The sequence below is a fragment of the Rhea americana genome, unplaced genomic scaffold (assembly GCF_003343005.1).
Source record: "Rhea americana isolate MKP2758 unplaced genomic scaffold, rheAme1 scaffold_252, whole genome shotgun sequence".
Classification (NCBI taxonomy): Eukaryota; Metazoa; Chordata; class Aves; order Rheiformes; family Rheidae; genus Rhea; species Rhea americana.
Window position 1 is genome coordinate 551,135 of NW_028186371.1, and position 15,900 is coordinate 567,034.

The following is a 15,900-nucleotide window of genomic DNA, read 5'->3' on the forward strand; positions in this document are numbered from 1 at the left end:
AAAAAAAAGCCAAAAAGCCACAGGTCAGTTCACCTAGCAAGAAATGAACAGAAGGAAAGTTGTCAGTAGATTAAGGTTTGTTCACAGAGCCTTTCTACGTGCTATGTCAGGCACTAATACACTAAGATACTTAAAAAGCATGCTAACTCCTGGTCCTAAAATGCACCATCCCAGTGTGGTCATAATGTGGACTGTGTGAATGGGATCAAGGTGATGTAAACAGACAAACTCATAACTCACACAGTTGGAAAGTAGTATGGAATATTCTGGACAACCCTGAATGACACTTCTGCTTAATTATAACAAAATTAAGATTCTGTTGTTTAATGCATTTCTCTCAGTGCTGCATTCCTTTTGGTAAATAATCACTCTTTCAATTGGAAACAGGTCCTTATTTACTCCTTTACAAGCCAGGGTGGGTAAAAGCTAATGGGGCCAAATCTGACAGATCCTGCTGGTCTGCAGCTTGGAAATAATGAGCAGTAGGATCCATATGTTTTCATCTCCATATGAAATCTAAGGAGTAAGACATATCATCTGATGGTTGAACTTAAGACAGCCAGAAAAAGAAACCCACATTCAGTTTACACTAACAGTGGGTTGGTATAGGTTAAAAATGAAACATCAGCTGAATTTCACAATTTGACAAATGCAAGTTTAGCCCTATTATTTCATACTGCTTTTGGATAGTAAGACTTCTGTTCAATATAGGATTAACTATTAGAAACAGAGAGTAAAATGAAAAACACTTTCCTGAATTTGCAAACTCTATGGATATGGGCTAGAACAGGCAGCCGTTACGTTCTCTCTTGCTTGGAGAATTAAAACCTTCAATGTATAACTGGAGTTGTTTAAAGAATATAATTATGCAAATGCTGTTATTTGGACTTGTAAAAAAGCATGTATCACAAATAAAGAGAATTTTAAAAGGCAGATATGGCATGAAACCAGAGGAGGAGCACAAGTTGTTTCAGATGCATGTTTACTATTAAATAACCACGTTGCATAAAAGTGGTAAATGCAGTAACAGAAATAACTCAAGATTTTTGCTACTGCAAAGATAAGCAGTTTTTTAAACATGAAAACAAAGTTATTACTCTTATCTCTCAAGAAAAAAAAATCCTTTATCTGCATCATCCTTAAGTACTTTTTGCAGAAAGTTTGCCATAGGTTTAAAGCTCGATTTTAAAATGAAATTAAGGTATAGAAATGATCTAGTGGCTCAAAAATGGGCTAAGAGATTCTAGAAAGATTGAAGAAGATAATTAAAAGATACACAAAACACCTGAATATGTAGCAATGCAACAGGATAGACAAAATGGAGTCCAAGTTACCACAACCTCTGGAAGAATAGACATTATCTTAACAATCATAGAGCTGGAAATCCTGGGACATATACATTACACGCGATGAAAAACGAGATGCAGTTTGCTGTGCTACATAGATTTGATAAGACACTACATGCTTAGAAGGCTGCAGGTATGTTCAAGCAAATTGTCAGAAACAAGGAAGCAAAAAGTGACACTGCATTGTAGTCTCAGAACAGAAAGTATATTTGCTCTATAGGTTTACCATTCAGCACAGGTAGATACATGCAGCTCTTTCATTGAATCTTGGTGTAAGATGTCACTAAGTATATATTGGACAAACCTTTTCAGAAAGCTACAATGATCTACTAGAAAAATGTGTATCTTCAACATATGCAAAGGCAGTCTCTTATTGTACTCTCCTGGCTATGATTATTTTGAGCATAATTTATATGAGAAACATTATTATTGGGTTTAGGTGACAGTCACCAAATTTCTACATTTTTTTTTTTTTTAGAATTTTGAGTAGGATCACAGCAATGATGGAAGGAAAGGGGAAGGGGATAAATTCTATTAGTGGAATTACAAAAGTCTCCGTTTTGTTTAAGAGACTATTCAAATGCAGGATGTTCCAATCCCCCGTTTATCTGCATCACGTATTTAGCCGTCACAAAACTAAGGATATTTAAAGAAGTGTTTTCATTATTAAAATCAACATTTATCATTTGATATTATCAAAGTGTGCTAGAACAAGAACTTACTAGAGAGACTACTCACAGGTGGAGATTGACAAATGTCACAGATTACATGACAAGCACTCCTCTGAAATTTATGAAGCAACTCTCGGTCTCCTTCAATTCAGAAGCAGTTTTGGTTCAAATTTTAATATATAGTTCTTTTAATAAATGTTACAGGTTTTTAAAAAGCTAGAATTTCATTCAAGATAAAGAAGCCAGCTTAGCCTAACCTGCATAACACAAGCAAAAGAATCTGATTCACCAACCCTTGCCTCAAGCACAGGGGCATTTGGGAGAGATAGTAGCTGTGGATGCAAGTAGCTGCAGAAGTTGCAGTTAGGTTGCTAGGAATCATAACGTGTCTATTAAGAATTAGGACTCTCTTTTTCTATTACACAGCTTGATACTGCAAGGTGCAGAACATCGTCCCTGCCAGATATTCCCCTGCTACTTAAGAGCAATTAGTAATTAGTAATACATAGAAAAAAATAGAATTCAAAGCCAAGTAAAGGAAATTGTCAAGAAATTATATTACATTTACATCACAGGCACACCAGCAAAAATCACTAATGCTGCTAGTGACAAAAAAAAAAGGGCAACTTATCTATACCATTAAAACTATATGGGATGGCAAAGCACCTCTTTGAAGCCTTCAAGTGACATAACCTTTTAAACTACTTCAAGTGTCCAGGGCATCTCACATATTTTTTTAAAAAAATATGCACACTAATAGGCATATTGGTCTCTAGCTGCTTTGCATACTGAAAGTTGATTGGTGTCTGTGGACATGTATTAAAATATGCATTTTAGATACTGCAGGTGGGCACTCAGATGAATACACACACGCAACAGAAATATCGTAAACAAGATTCTCAGAACTGGGTCCTTTAGTGCCATGTGAAGAGCAATTTTTCAGTAGATATGACTAATCCCAGAAATAAGACATACATTTCTGATCCTTAAAAAGTGCTGTGGTTTCTTTTTGATCTCGAGAGCTCAGTAAAGGTCCAGAGAGTTTCTTCTCTCCCCAAACCTTCTTCATTTCTAAACAAAGCTGCAAATCACTGGGCATGTTGCAACTCCACTTTATCTGAGCAACATACACTTTTAAGGAGATAAAAACTCTGAGAACAAGTTTGTTTCATCTTGTCTCTGAAGAAGAAGTGATTGAGACCTTTTGCTCACTTCATCCATTACCGTGCTTTCTGCCTGCCACTCTTCTCTTTCATAAACATAGATCAGCCTTCAAAGAAAGCTTGTCCCACACTACATATATTCTCCAGAACAATCAAAGGAAGCTTGAATTAATTTAACAATTGACTTTCTTACATGGTACATTTTCACCTGGATACTCCAGTGACCCATTCAAGGGAAATGTTTTATCAGGCTGCTCCTGAGGTCAGTAGCACAGGTAATCACTGATCAAGTCACCCTCAAACTACAGAAGGGTCTTCGCACACCATTTCTACTTTCAGTCAACGGAAAACACGAAACAAATGCTGTGTATGTCCAGTATCATTGCAATGGAGAGGGAATCATCAAAAAACAGACGGACAGCACCTGGTACAAAAGGCTGTCCTCTCTCATCAGCACACATGGTTCTAATCTGGCCTGAGAGATCAAAATTATGCACAATAAACATGCAGCATGAATCCCTACTAAAGATGCTGAAGATTCCTCATGGCCACAGTTAAGGATTTTCTTTTCTGTATATACCAAATTATCCAATGTGATTCAGAACGTATTAGTTTAAATCTTTCTACTATAATCAGCTTAACAAATAAAACAACCAGTCTTGTAGACTGCTTTACTTCTCAGGGCCAGTAAGAGAGATCTATACTCACATACTATATCATGCTTTATATAAATAGGAATAAAACTAGAATAACTCTGTTGCCTAAACTGCAGTTACTTCAACAACATATTAATCAAAATGAGATCACAAGTTAACACTTCCCCCCATATATATTTTATATATATATATACACATGTGTGTGTTTATAGTGACAGCTGCTGATTTCTACAGAAGAAACATAGTAAATAATTGTTGTCAGAAATACAAACAAACGCAACACCTATGTGTGCTTCAATTATACACTTCCATGAAAATTACAGGTTAGCAATTCTGACTAATTCGACTCAACTAAACGAACAAGTTGAAAGCAGCAACAAAGTCAGCAATACTACTTTGAATTATTCACCAAATTAACAGAAATTCCTACTAAATTTCACCAATAAAATACTAATAAATCACTCTTTTTAAATATCTTCAAAAATACTAAGGAATGTGATTTTCCCATCACCACTGTCTATGAAAATCAAAATCTTATTTAAGTCATCAACAACTCATTTTCTTTCTATTAAAGAGTTTTAAGCAAAATCTTAGTCTTTTCTTTCATAAAATTCAAGACAATGTAATGTATCAATAATGTCCTCAGTAATGTCCTCAGGATGGCCTTATATATGCAATGAGTTAAACATTCTCAACTATTTTATTTTCTCAAAGTGGCAAAGACTCATTACATCCCAATCATATTTCCCAGATGGTGTCATGAACCTCTTAACACTTCATTTCCATCATGTTCCAGGACTTAAGAAATCTGTTTTCAATCTTTCAAACACAAACAGGGCCTCCACCCTCTGTCCCCTGATGCTAGATTCGGCAGTCCCTAGCCAACATATTCTTCATATTCTTTTTAGGGTGAAAAAAATCACCTTCTCCCTCATCAATCACATATAGACCATCAAGGACACATTCATGTTCTTCAAACTTCTTCATAAATACATTGTTTATGTCTTCCATGAAGAATTGATGGATCTGCACTCATCAGAAATAAATACCTAGATCCTCTGCCCCTCCAAGTCAATCTAAAAAAAGCATCTGTGAAGCTGACTTGACCCTACTCTTACTCCTAATGTACTGAGCAAAGACCAATAGATACTGCTGCCTTTACATTTTGTCTAGAGACCTGCTAATACTTAGCTCTGCTTGCTCATAGTGAAGAGCTCTAGAGGCATTTAAATTCAGTTCTGAAAATTTGGCTCAGTGTCTGCATGTAGAAAAATACAGAATGTGATGATTTGAGTTAAAGTTCTAGAAGTTGATATTCGATCTTTATGCTTCCTTTGTCTTGCATCCAGACCTTTCTTTTCAGCATAATGTTCCCATAGAGGAATGCATTTTCACTCCTTCAAGAATCTAAGAAATGATGACTTTGGGTTTCCCTGTCATTGCTGCATTTTAAGATTCACCTTGTACTTAACTTCAACAACACACATTCTCTCCCTAGTGACAGAATAACCCATTCATTCCAATCAAAGTGTTCTGGGTCTCACTTTGCATAAGAAACCAAGGACTGGATAGACCACCCAAGTCCCTGAAACCAGTGCTCTGCAGACACAGTTAACCGAACATATGGACATCTCCTCCAGAAGGTTTCACAGAATACCTGTTCCACATAGCTCTAGCTAAAATTACAAAATCCATTCAGTAGCCCACAGTAATCTCCAGAAGTTGCCATAATTATAACATGCCACATTTGAATCTGAAATTGAAAACTATATACTTTCTCATATATTAATACTAGAACTTAGAATTCTAATGCTTATCCTCAAGATGATTTCAGTATTCGACCCAGAGAGTCTGTGCAACAAAATCCATAAAGAATCAGTGGAGCTGACTGGGCTGAAAACAACCCTTCTGAAAGCAACAGTCTCCTAGTTGAAAGCCTTGATCAGAAGCCTTGCAAAACCAGGTCTTTCTTCCCTGTTCCTCTTTCTTGCATTCCTAGCTGTACAATGGCTGTGTTTTGCCATGATATTTTTCACTCCTGTCTGGGAGTCTAGTGATTCTGGGGATTGAGAGTTGTGGGCCTGAACATCCTCAGCCTGAGACATGAAAAAAATTATTTCCCATTTGCCTTCTGGTAGGTTTGTAGGATGAAGATCAGAATCACTTTGAAGAACTCTGCCCAAAACAATGTGTGCCCCAGAAGATGCTGGGTTCTGGCTTCCAGGCTGACAGATATACTTCCCCTACAGTCCTTGATGCAAGTGCCTAAGCTGCAGAAAAAGATCCTTGCCTTTTTACTTCAAATGTCCCACTGAATTGCAGCAGGAACTTCCATTTTCAATGTGCGGCTTTTGGGAACATTCATCTGAGCTGCCTAAAGCAGTTTACAGATGCTTCATTCTGATTATGGATTCCATTCTGTGTGACTAAAATTTAAGTCCTTTAGCTTAACCTGCCCATCTCTCTGTCCCTCATGCCTTTGCCTATACCTCACTTTTGTGGAAGCTAGAAAAGAAAGTGTAAGAGAAGGGAAGGATGTAAGGAAGCTGACAAGGAATTTCGCCATCTTTTGTCCAGAGCTCTAGGACTCAAATCATCACACATTTGCTACCTTAGGTGAGGCAATCACCTCCTTAAGAACTGTGTGCCTTGTCTGCAACCAAGAGATAACACTTAAGGAAATGTTAAGTGTTCATAACTATCTCTAAGTTAAGCGCTTGTATATACTTGGAACGTACACAGTGCTGTATATGGAGAGCTGATGCACTACCACCCAAAATACCTACTGTTCGGTGTTTCAAATGAGTTGCCCAAATTTGTAACTTATCAGCTTATGACTACCCTTGGTAGCTCCCCAGCATACAAAGCAAGGATAAAATGATCTCCTATTTCAGAGGTAAATCACTTCATTATAAATTAATTACTTGGTTTTGGCTTCTCAGTAATGAGCCCATGAATGAATGTATAACATTGTGCTCAAGCATGAACAGCGCAAAGTAAACAATGCAGAGAATCACTGCAGGCTTTGCAAGTAGGAAACAGAATACTTGAGATTTGTTTAAGTTAGTGTCATCTGCTACATGTCTAGTGAAGGAGGCAGCCTTCAGAAAAATTGTTATGTAACTTCATGATCAAATACTTAAAGACTGCACTGTAATTCATACCTACCAGGGATTTCAGGTTGTAAAGGCAACTATTCATTTGGCTTTATACTATTGTCTTAGCAACCTTAAAAATAATCTGTTAACTTAATCTTTATGCAAATTATACATACAAAAGGACTATCAGCAGTACTACATATAGCAAGAGTAGACATTAACTTGTAAGCAAACACATCATTTCTATGCTGCTATTATCCAGGTATTGTGTATGAAACAAAACCAAACTCACATCTCTCATCATTTTCACGGCTTCCCTGGTCCTTCCCAGCTTTCTTGCACACATTGCCAGCCTCCTCTTAATGTAAACTAACACATTGGTGTCCCTTCCTGTGTAAGGAAAAAAGAAATAAAATTAAGATGCAGTAGGTAGATAAAAGGTTCATTTCATACTATGATAAAAAAGAAAACATAGCATTCTTGCCATTTTTTGTTATTCTTGATCATCAGTGTTTTCATAATTGTAAGTAAAAAATTACAAATTCTAATGATTTAGATGTGGCATAATGACACAGAAATCAATGTTACTCCAGGAATAGAGTGGTATAAAGGAGAACCCATAGTTTGGCCTTACATCTATGAAATACAGGAAGATCTGAAGGTACAGAGAATGCTATAAGACATAGAGTATCAAGTAATCAATCAGGCAAGGGGAGCCCCTAAGAGGTAACACCCACATAAAACTGCAGGTCATCTGCATAGCAGTACATTACTTACCAATTCAAATACTCAGCAGAGACAAGAGCATCCATGAAAAGGCTGCCTTAACCTTTTTGTAAGTTAAGGCATATATATACACACATAATAACAAGTAAGTGTAATAACAAGTAAGTGTAATAACAAGATGTAGCAAAACAAATTCCCAGCTTTAGTCTGAGCAACAGTTTTTCATTTATGATTAGAAGAAGAGTACTGCACTCTGAACTTCCCTTCTACAAAGTCATTACCTGTGACACAGTTATTGTCTTCAAATTCCTAACACAGTTAATTACGAATGACAAATTAACTGGTTTCTGATATGACAGTCTTGTGGACTATGAGATGTCCTAACAGCAAAGAGAACAGAAACTCAAGAGCTGCAACAATGGTGCTCTTGGAGGATCCTTACTCTTTTTGTGACCCTTGACTTCTTATTCTCCCTATAATTATAATGAAACTTTTGATGTGCTTCTGGATCAACAGGAAACATGCAGGCAGCTCATCATCTATAAAATTACCATATCAAGAAAACATAAGACATCTGCTATGAATCATACTTGTGTATAATAAGCAGTTAGTAAAGATATTAGTCTGTCCCTAACATTTTCAGGCTGTACATTATGTAATTCCTTATCTCTGTACTGATTCCTGTATATTTAATAAATGATTTATTATCTACATCTGTTTTCAACATCTTTATGTAGTGTAACTAAGAGGTACACATTTCAGGCCAGGCTCCTTTTCAGTTAGTTCAAAAAGAATGGTCAAATGTTGTTGCTTATTACGAAATCAAGATAACTTTCAGGCCAAAGTTTTCTGAAGTGATTAATGATTTTCTGTGACTAACATGAGACACCTTAAAAAGAAGGATGCCTGCACTTCGTATAAACTAGCATCTTTTGAAAGAGGTTAAGTTGGGTTATTACCTGCTCTTAAAATTCATAGCCTAACATAAAATACTGTATGAAAGAGATGGAATATATGGATACACAGAAATATAGAACTATCTGCTGTTGTTCAAGAAATGATATAGCGGTTTTCACTAGCAAAAGAAGAAATGTTCACTTTTCATCTCATAATCATCCTGAAGGACTAGATATGGAACACCTCCACATTTCAGAACCATGGAGTAATTGCAGCATGAGGAAAGGAACTGTGGTCTCTGAGTAGACACATCTGTCTATGGTCCTTCTCTAAAGAAATCATAGCTCCCCACTTTATTAAACCATACAAGGTCCAGCATGCAATCAAAAGAAATCCTACTTGAAGGCCCTATATCTAAGGCACCATCTGAAGCCAGACCTTTTCTAACATTCGTGAGTGCACACTGAAATTATAAAGGGAACACTGGAAGGTAGAGAGAAGTGGGACAATCTAGCTCCTGTTCTGTAAAACAGTCAAGAGTTGATTGTTACTTTTCAGTCCTTCCTGCTCCATGGCAATGCACTTACTTAATCCTCTTATTAATCTGGTTGCTACCTCTCTATAATGCTGAAGGACCAGGTGGTCAAATTTGATGATGACAGTGGCAATACATACCATCGAGCAGAGAGGTCACAAAAATACCATATTTACACTTGTCTGCACAAAGTTAACCAGGATCTCTTGAACATAAGCCTCATGATACAGTCTTTAATTACTCTTTTGGATATTTTTCATAGAATCACTTTCATTTTCAGTGCTCAGGATGGATTAAGAAATTAATCCATTATCACAGACAATGATAGGAGTGCTAGAGCCTAAGAATTGCTTCAAGGGCTCAGCTACTCTGTATTTTCATTTTCTACAAAAATAACCATATCATCATAAACGTATCATCTTAAATATTAGTTTATAACCAACAAATGTTTAAAATGCTACCCCAAGCTTTATAAAACCTCAGATTTCAAGGTATAGACTTGTATGTACTTTTGAAATCAGAGATCACAGACAATTTCACTACATACAATTTTTATCAGCTATCTTCCAGTTTTGTGAGATAGTCAGAGGTTGTGAATTCAGGTCCTGGAAAGCCTGAATATGCCCAAAAATATGTCAGTGCCTGTACTTACGTAATTCATTGATATTATTTTTGCCTGAGGTAGCCATGGTAGACTAGAAATAACCTAGATCTGTTTGCTTTAGTTATCTTTTTATTCACTTACTGGCAGTAAATCTTCATGTATTTTATTAGGTTTAAAAAGCTTCTACTAAACATAGCTGTCACATCAGCTAAATCTGCTTATCCAAAATTTAAACAAGAAAAAATTTACAGTTTTAATTAGAGTACTATATTATACCAGTTGTTAATTTTTCATGTTTCTGTGACCTTACCCCACGTTTACACCCTAACTTTTCAAATATTACACCAGTGAATGGGTCCCATTAATCTTAAGTACACCACAGAATGATATGGTATACATATTTACCTTAGAGATGATGAAAAAAGCTGGCAAAGCATCACTTCACTCCTGTTGTTATGGCTCTTTACTATCTTTTCAAAACACGAGTTTACATTTTCAAAATGGCCAGGAGCACTTCAGTGTGACTTTCTAAAGCAGAGAGTCTAACATTTTCCGACTATCAAATCTCTTTTGGCTCTGCTACTTTTTCTTTTCTTTTCTGTTAAGTAAATGTTACAAATCTTTTGCCATGACAAAGAAAAGGTGTAATCTGAACACTGCCAATACAGTAACAGAACCAGGCAAAAACACCGAAACACAATAGTTTGGCTCTGGGGTCATATCCTAGCCCCTTCTCCCCTTCTAGAAGCAGCTAGTCCCTCCAAACACACACTTACTGTGTTGGGCTTCATACTGGGCACCATGGTGCTGTAATTGCTGGCTACGTCTGTAACAGCCCTCTCCAGCTTTCAGAGCTTGCTTGAACAGCTTCTCTGCTTCTACAATTGTTGTTGCTTCCTCTTCAGCCAACAGAATATAAGCAGTGGCACACCTGCAAAACAATCAGATGCAAAACCACGAGAATGTTACTTCAAGCAAAAACTACCAAGACTTGCAAACTGTCAAGAATGTAGCAAATAGAGGTAATGGATTTCTGTCCATACGGCTTTTGATTAAGCTTTGTAAAGTAACTACTCTGACAACAAAATAATGTGTTGCTTATGTGGCAACTGCATCGCTTCAGCACTTGAATAAACCTACTAAAATAAGTGAATCTGCCCAGAAAGTAAATCACTATCTCACTGTGCTTGATTTGATATTGTTAAAATACATTTTAGAGACATAAGCTAGTTTTATGTACAATTGATTTAACAGAAAACACCTCCATTACTGTAATGGCATTAAAGAAAACAAAAGAATTGTAACACTTATGATAAGCTCTGAACAGACTATGAATGTAATTGTACAGACAGAGATCTGCTCTCCGCCCCCCAAAGAGAAAACAAAAAGCATCTTTAAGAATACAAAGATAAAATGCAGAGTAGGAGTTATCCCATTCAGCTTTTAGCTGTCTGAATTAGATTTTTTAACCATCTGTTTATTGTGGGATCTCAGAAATCTATACATCTAATTGAGAAAATAAATGATGGACTCACAAACAACAAAAATCCCACAAAATTACATCATATTCCAACACATTATTAACTAAATACTGCAGGAAGTGTTTACAAGTCCATTCCTTCTTGTCTCTATTCAGGATAATTGAGAAATCCAAAAGGCAACTAATCTTTTCTCCATGCCTTATATACATATATTATACGCTGATCAGAAGGCAACTCATTTAACACTTCACCAGGCCAACACAGGACCTGATCCAAAGCCCACTGACATCAATGGGAAGACTCTCACTGTCATGAATGCCCTAAGGATCTTTTGGGTGGCTACCACAACATGCAGTTTTGCTTTATTCTTCCCACTACAGAACTCCCTGTGAGAGGCTGCAGTCATGATTAAAAATTATTGTAATAAACTCCCTGCCTTAACCGATCATCAAATGGATTTTTAAAAGACAGAAAATAAATGTTAATGTTGTTGTCACTCACTCGTTCAATTCCAAAGCTTCATGTGCTGCAGAAATACGGGCTTGTGGGTTTCTCTCTCTCCAGGCTTTTTGCATTACTGTTCAATAAACAAAGCAGAACAGGGGCATATCAGTCATTATAGCATTAACAAGGGGGATCTCCTGCATTATAATAACAAGAATTTTATTCCTTTTTAGTCTGACTCACTACCAAACATTTCAGAAAGCTTAGTGATCATTCAAAAGATATATAACCAACACGAGCTTCTGTTTCAAACACATAGACTTATACTTTCAATTAACTAAACTTTTTTTCCTCAGGTAAGTTTGTCTGAGAGTTAGATTATGCCAGCTGCACTGTTGCATACAGAGAAGGAAGAGAGGACAAGCAGCATTTTCCTCTCGGTGAGGCAGGCTCCACAGGGCACAAAAGAATATCAAGAAAGTTGGAATCTTATTCTAGTTCTGACCACGGTGCTGCTCATGTAAGTGCTAAATGGAAATAACATCCATGCTAATCAGATATCTCAGAATTATCCCACTGAATTCATAAAGGAGGATTCATTTTTCTCCTGCATCAGAAGTATACTCTCCTTTGTAATTACGCCCTCAGAATAGAGCGCCCAAATGTCAGATCTGTATTTTCCTGAGACAAAGATTTGTCTCTTCAGAGACAAATTCAGATGATAAAAATCATGGTTGTACATTTTAGCAAAATTAAAGTCATTGTTTAATAAAAGCTTAATACAACTAAAGCTGCTTATACCAAATTCAGTTCTAAATGCATTGTTTCTATTTTTTGCAGAACTTCCAAATTCAGTAGGAACAAAACATAGGACTTAGTTTTACTAAGTTTCAGTGTAGACTAAATGGTACTTTTAGAACGTAACTACATACTACACACTGCAGCAGAAGGCAAATTGCTGTACATGTCTGAAGCCACTGCAAGAAATAGAAGGAAAATACAAGTCTTCACATTGTAAGTGGTACTTGCAATGACTTTAGCAAAGAAGTAGAACAAAATATAGTGACACAAATTACGTAACTTATGGTTACTTGTACAGATCTAGAATGTCATTCATCCAACAGCAACAGCTTTCCAAGTACAATCAAACTTTTGCCATTATTAATCTACCTGAGAGAACTGATGTGTGACTGCCTTTTTATGCTGCCAGTTCAAAACTACCATTAACCTATTAGCAAAATTGGTTGTTCACATGGTCTCTTACTAGCATCTGCAGGCCGCATATGATCTGTGTCACATGTAAAGAATGTCTGATGGTCCTGTGCTGAAAGATTCATATCATAGTAGGTCAAAGGTTCTCTCCCTGTTACCCATGTATACCTGCAAACACACCAACAAAGAGACATTCTGATTAAATGAGCTCACATTCAGCAGTATACATACAATTCATTCAGTTGCCTGCTACAATTGATTTGAACAGAACTACATTAACGTGCTAGATGCACTGAAAACACTTGTATTTTCCTGTTTTTCTAATACCACCAAAAACTGCAGAAATAATGAGTGCTTGAGAATGAATTTAAATTCCTTCTTTTTCAGAAACATCTTCTATATGACAGAAAAATCTGTTACAAGTGCATATATCAATCATTTTGTTCTTTTTCAATCTCAGAGTTTGATTAATGAATAAGTACAATTAAGATCCTTAAGCTAGTACTACATCTAAAATTATAACACTATAGCACTTACCGATTATACTCAGCTCCTCTGAATAGGTTTAAGGGATTTCGCCAGACTTTGCATTCTGTCATAAACAAAAACAGAAACACACAGTAAAGAGTCTCTTCCAAATTACAATGTTACTTGATATTTGTCAGAAGTATCAGTTATCTTCTAATGAGCCTTAGCAATTTGATTTTTACTTTTCGTATGTGCAAATGGAAAAACTAAGTGCATAGAGATGCAGGTGGTAACCTGATCTGACTTTCCACATTCCCTTTCAAATAATAGTTTCATTATAAATTAATTTTAATAAATTACAGCATTCCAGATAAATAACCTCTAACAAAGCTCCAAATGCTAGACTGAACAGATAAAAATGATTAGTGTCAGGACTCACATCTACCATAATTCAGAACTGAAGAGGGATCATATTGGGGTTACTGCACTGAAAAACTAAGCAATTAACTTGGTCCCTAAGGTCTTGTTATTTCTATAGGAAAACTTCACTGTCTAGTTGATATCGCAAGTCACTGAGAATCTTAGGTACAATTGCAAATTTTAATTCCTCTTTAGCTTTAGAAACAAAAACCCATGGCAACATCTGCTGACCTTACTTGAGTTACAACCACTGTAGGATTGACAAGGGAGTCTAAGGTTGATTGCCAGAGAAAAGTTCATTGCAAAGGTTTGGGAACACTAAAAGCATTTCATAGAATTCTCTTCTCTTAGAGGAAAAAGAAATGTAAATGCCTCACATCACAGGCAGGAAGAGATAATAAAATCCACAACAAATTCATTTAGAATAGTACTCAAAAAATCATGAGATCAATTTTTATAGCTTTTCATAAGCAGAGATCTTAATTATTCTGGCTTTTCTAATTTAGCTCTTACTCTAACATCAGTATAGTTCTCTTGGTTTCAGCAAAGACACAATTTACTCTAGTGAAGGCGAGACTAGAATCAAACTCAATACTTGCAACAAGGACTAAAATGCCATTGTGGGACAGCACGCCATTATGCCATTTTTCCACAAATCAGTTACTGGATGACACCTCACTGGTGCTCTTCGAAAGTCCATCACTAGTACTGGCCCTCCAGCACTTCGCTAATTGTTTTCCACCACCAAATGTCAAGCAGTAAATTTTTTCCTATGAAATTATGTGACATCATTTCTAGAGAGATTGCTTCAGCATGTTTCTTGCAAGATAATGAGTCAACAGGTATCTACCCTACCTCAAGTAACATGTGGGAAGTTAATGCTTGTTCCCTTTAGGTCTGTTCCATTACAATATGAGACAGACATAAAAAATGGCAAGTCAAGCCTTTCTCTTTTTTCATGGACCTCTCTCCCATCTCTGAGTGTGAAGCTGAAGTGGTAAGAAGAGAAAGCATCTTACATAAATTATTTGTAATAACGTAATGACATCTGCAGCTGCACAAAGATAAAAGGGCATAGTTAGTGGCCCTTCAGAATGGAGCCCACATTAGATAACATATGCACGAGATAGTGGCAAGAAAGAGGTAAGATGACTAGAAAGAGTAAAAGAATTTATTATACGGCTGCATCCTTTAACTAACCACTTCAGCAAGTAGCTAATATCGGAAAGCTCAATTAGCTTACCTAGAAGTGTTTGATCAACATTCAGCCATTCTGTTGCATGGTCAGAGGGTATGGCTGCTTGACAAGCTTTAATCTGGTCATTTATATAGAATACGATTTTCAATTTGTAGTAAGTATTAAATAAGTATCAAATTTCTCTGTTTCAGAGGAACAATTCAGTGGCTTGGCTTATGATACTTGCAATAAACAAGATTAGACAGGTAACAAGAATTTGAAAGGATTTGATCACAGTGATACCACTCTTTCTGTTCGATTTATTTAAATGTTAGTGGTTGTGCTTGATCGAAGCACGGTATTTAATTACCATCGTGGGGTTGGGGGAGCTGAGGAACAAAAAGGGGAAGAGTAGAAGCTGTTATTACCATCTACTGTCCTGGAGGCAGTTTGGTGTCTGTCTGGCTACTTAAACATGAGGTGCTCTTTTGTGGTATCTGCTGATACCACATCTGAATACAAAAATCGTTCTTCCAACCCTTCTGAAGACAAAGGTAGCTACTGCAAAAGTCTACAAAAGTCAAATATCAACATAGGAAAACAGGGTGAACCAAGTAAAAAATGCCATCTTTGCCTGTTTGGATAGTGACAGAAATATCCCATGGTGATGTATGATAAACTGGAAACGTTGCCTTTCTGTTGCATTGCAAAATAATCATATTGTATAACTAATGTCTTTATTTTGTATAAGCAAGTAGGATTTATTGAATATTTATCTTTCTGCTGCTTATTCAATGCTCAAGTTTTACACACTCATTTCTTTCTAAAGGTATGATTTATAGGCTACCTGTACAGACACACTGCACAAAGACATTGCTAGATGAATTTATAGAATCAAGTGCCTATGAATTGAAAGACAAAAATATCCTTAACTATTTCTTTGTATCAGAAATATCAAGATGCTTGAGTCAATCTCATCAGTCAAAATACTGTGCCTTCCAC

General features: G+C 36.4%; 1 protein-coding gene across 2 annotated transcripts in view; it reads right to left on the minus strand.

Annotated features, from left to right (window-relative positions):
* ST7 (suppression of tumorigenicity 7) overlaps nt 1-15,900 on the minus strand; it is a 159,770-nt gene that overhangs the window by 44,066 nt on the left and 99,804 nt on the right. For both annotated transcript variants that reach the window (XM_085307087.1, XM_085307088.1), the window contains exons 4-8: nt 13,371-13,425; nt 12,886-13,001; nt 11,679-11,754; nt 10,473-10,627; nt 7,227-7,324 (exon numbers count right to left, since the gene is read on the minus strand). In XM_085307087.1, coding sequence (XP_085163213.1) covers nt 7,227-7,324; nt 10,473-10,627; nt 11,679-11,754; nt 12,886-13,001; nt 13,371-13,425 — 500 coding nt within the window. The remainder of the gene's footprint in view (nt 1-7,226; nt 7,325-10,472; nt 10,628-11,678; nt 11,755-12,885; nt 13,002-13,370; nt 13,426-15,900) is intronic.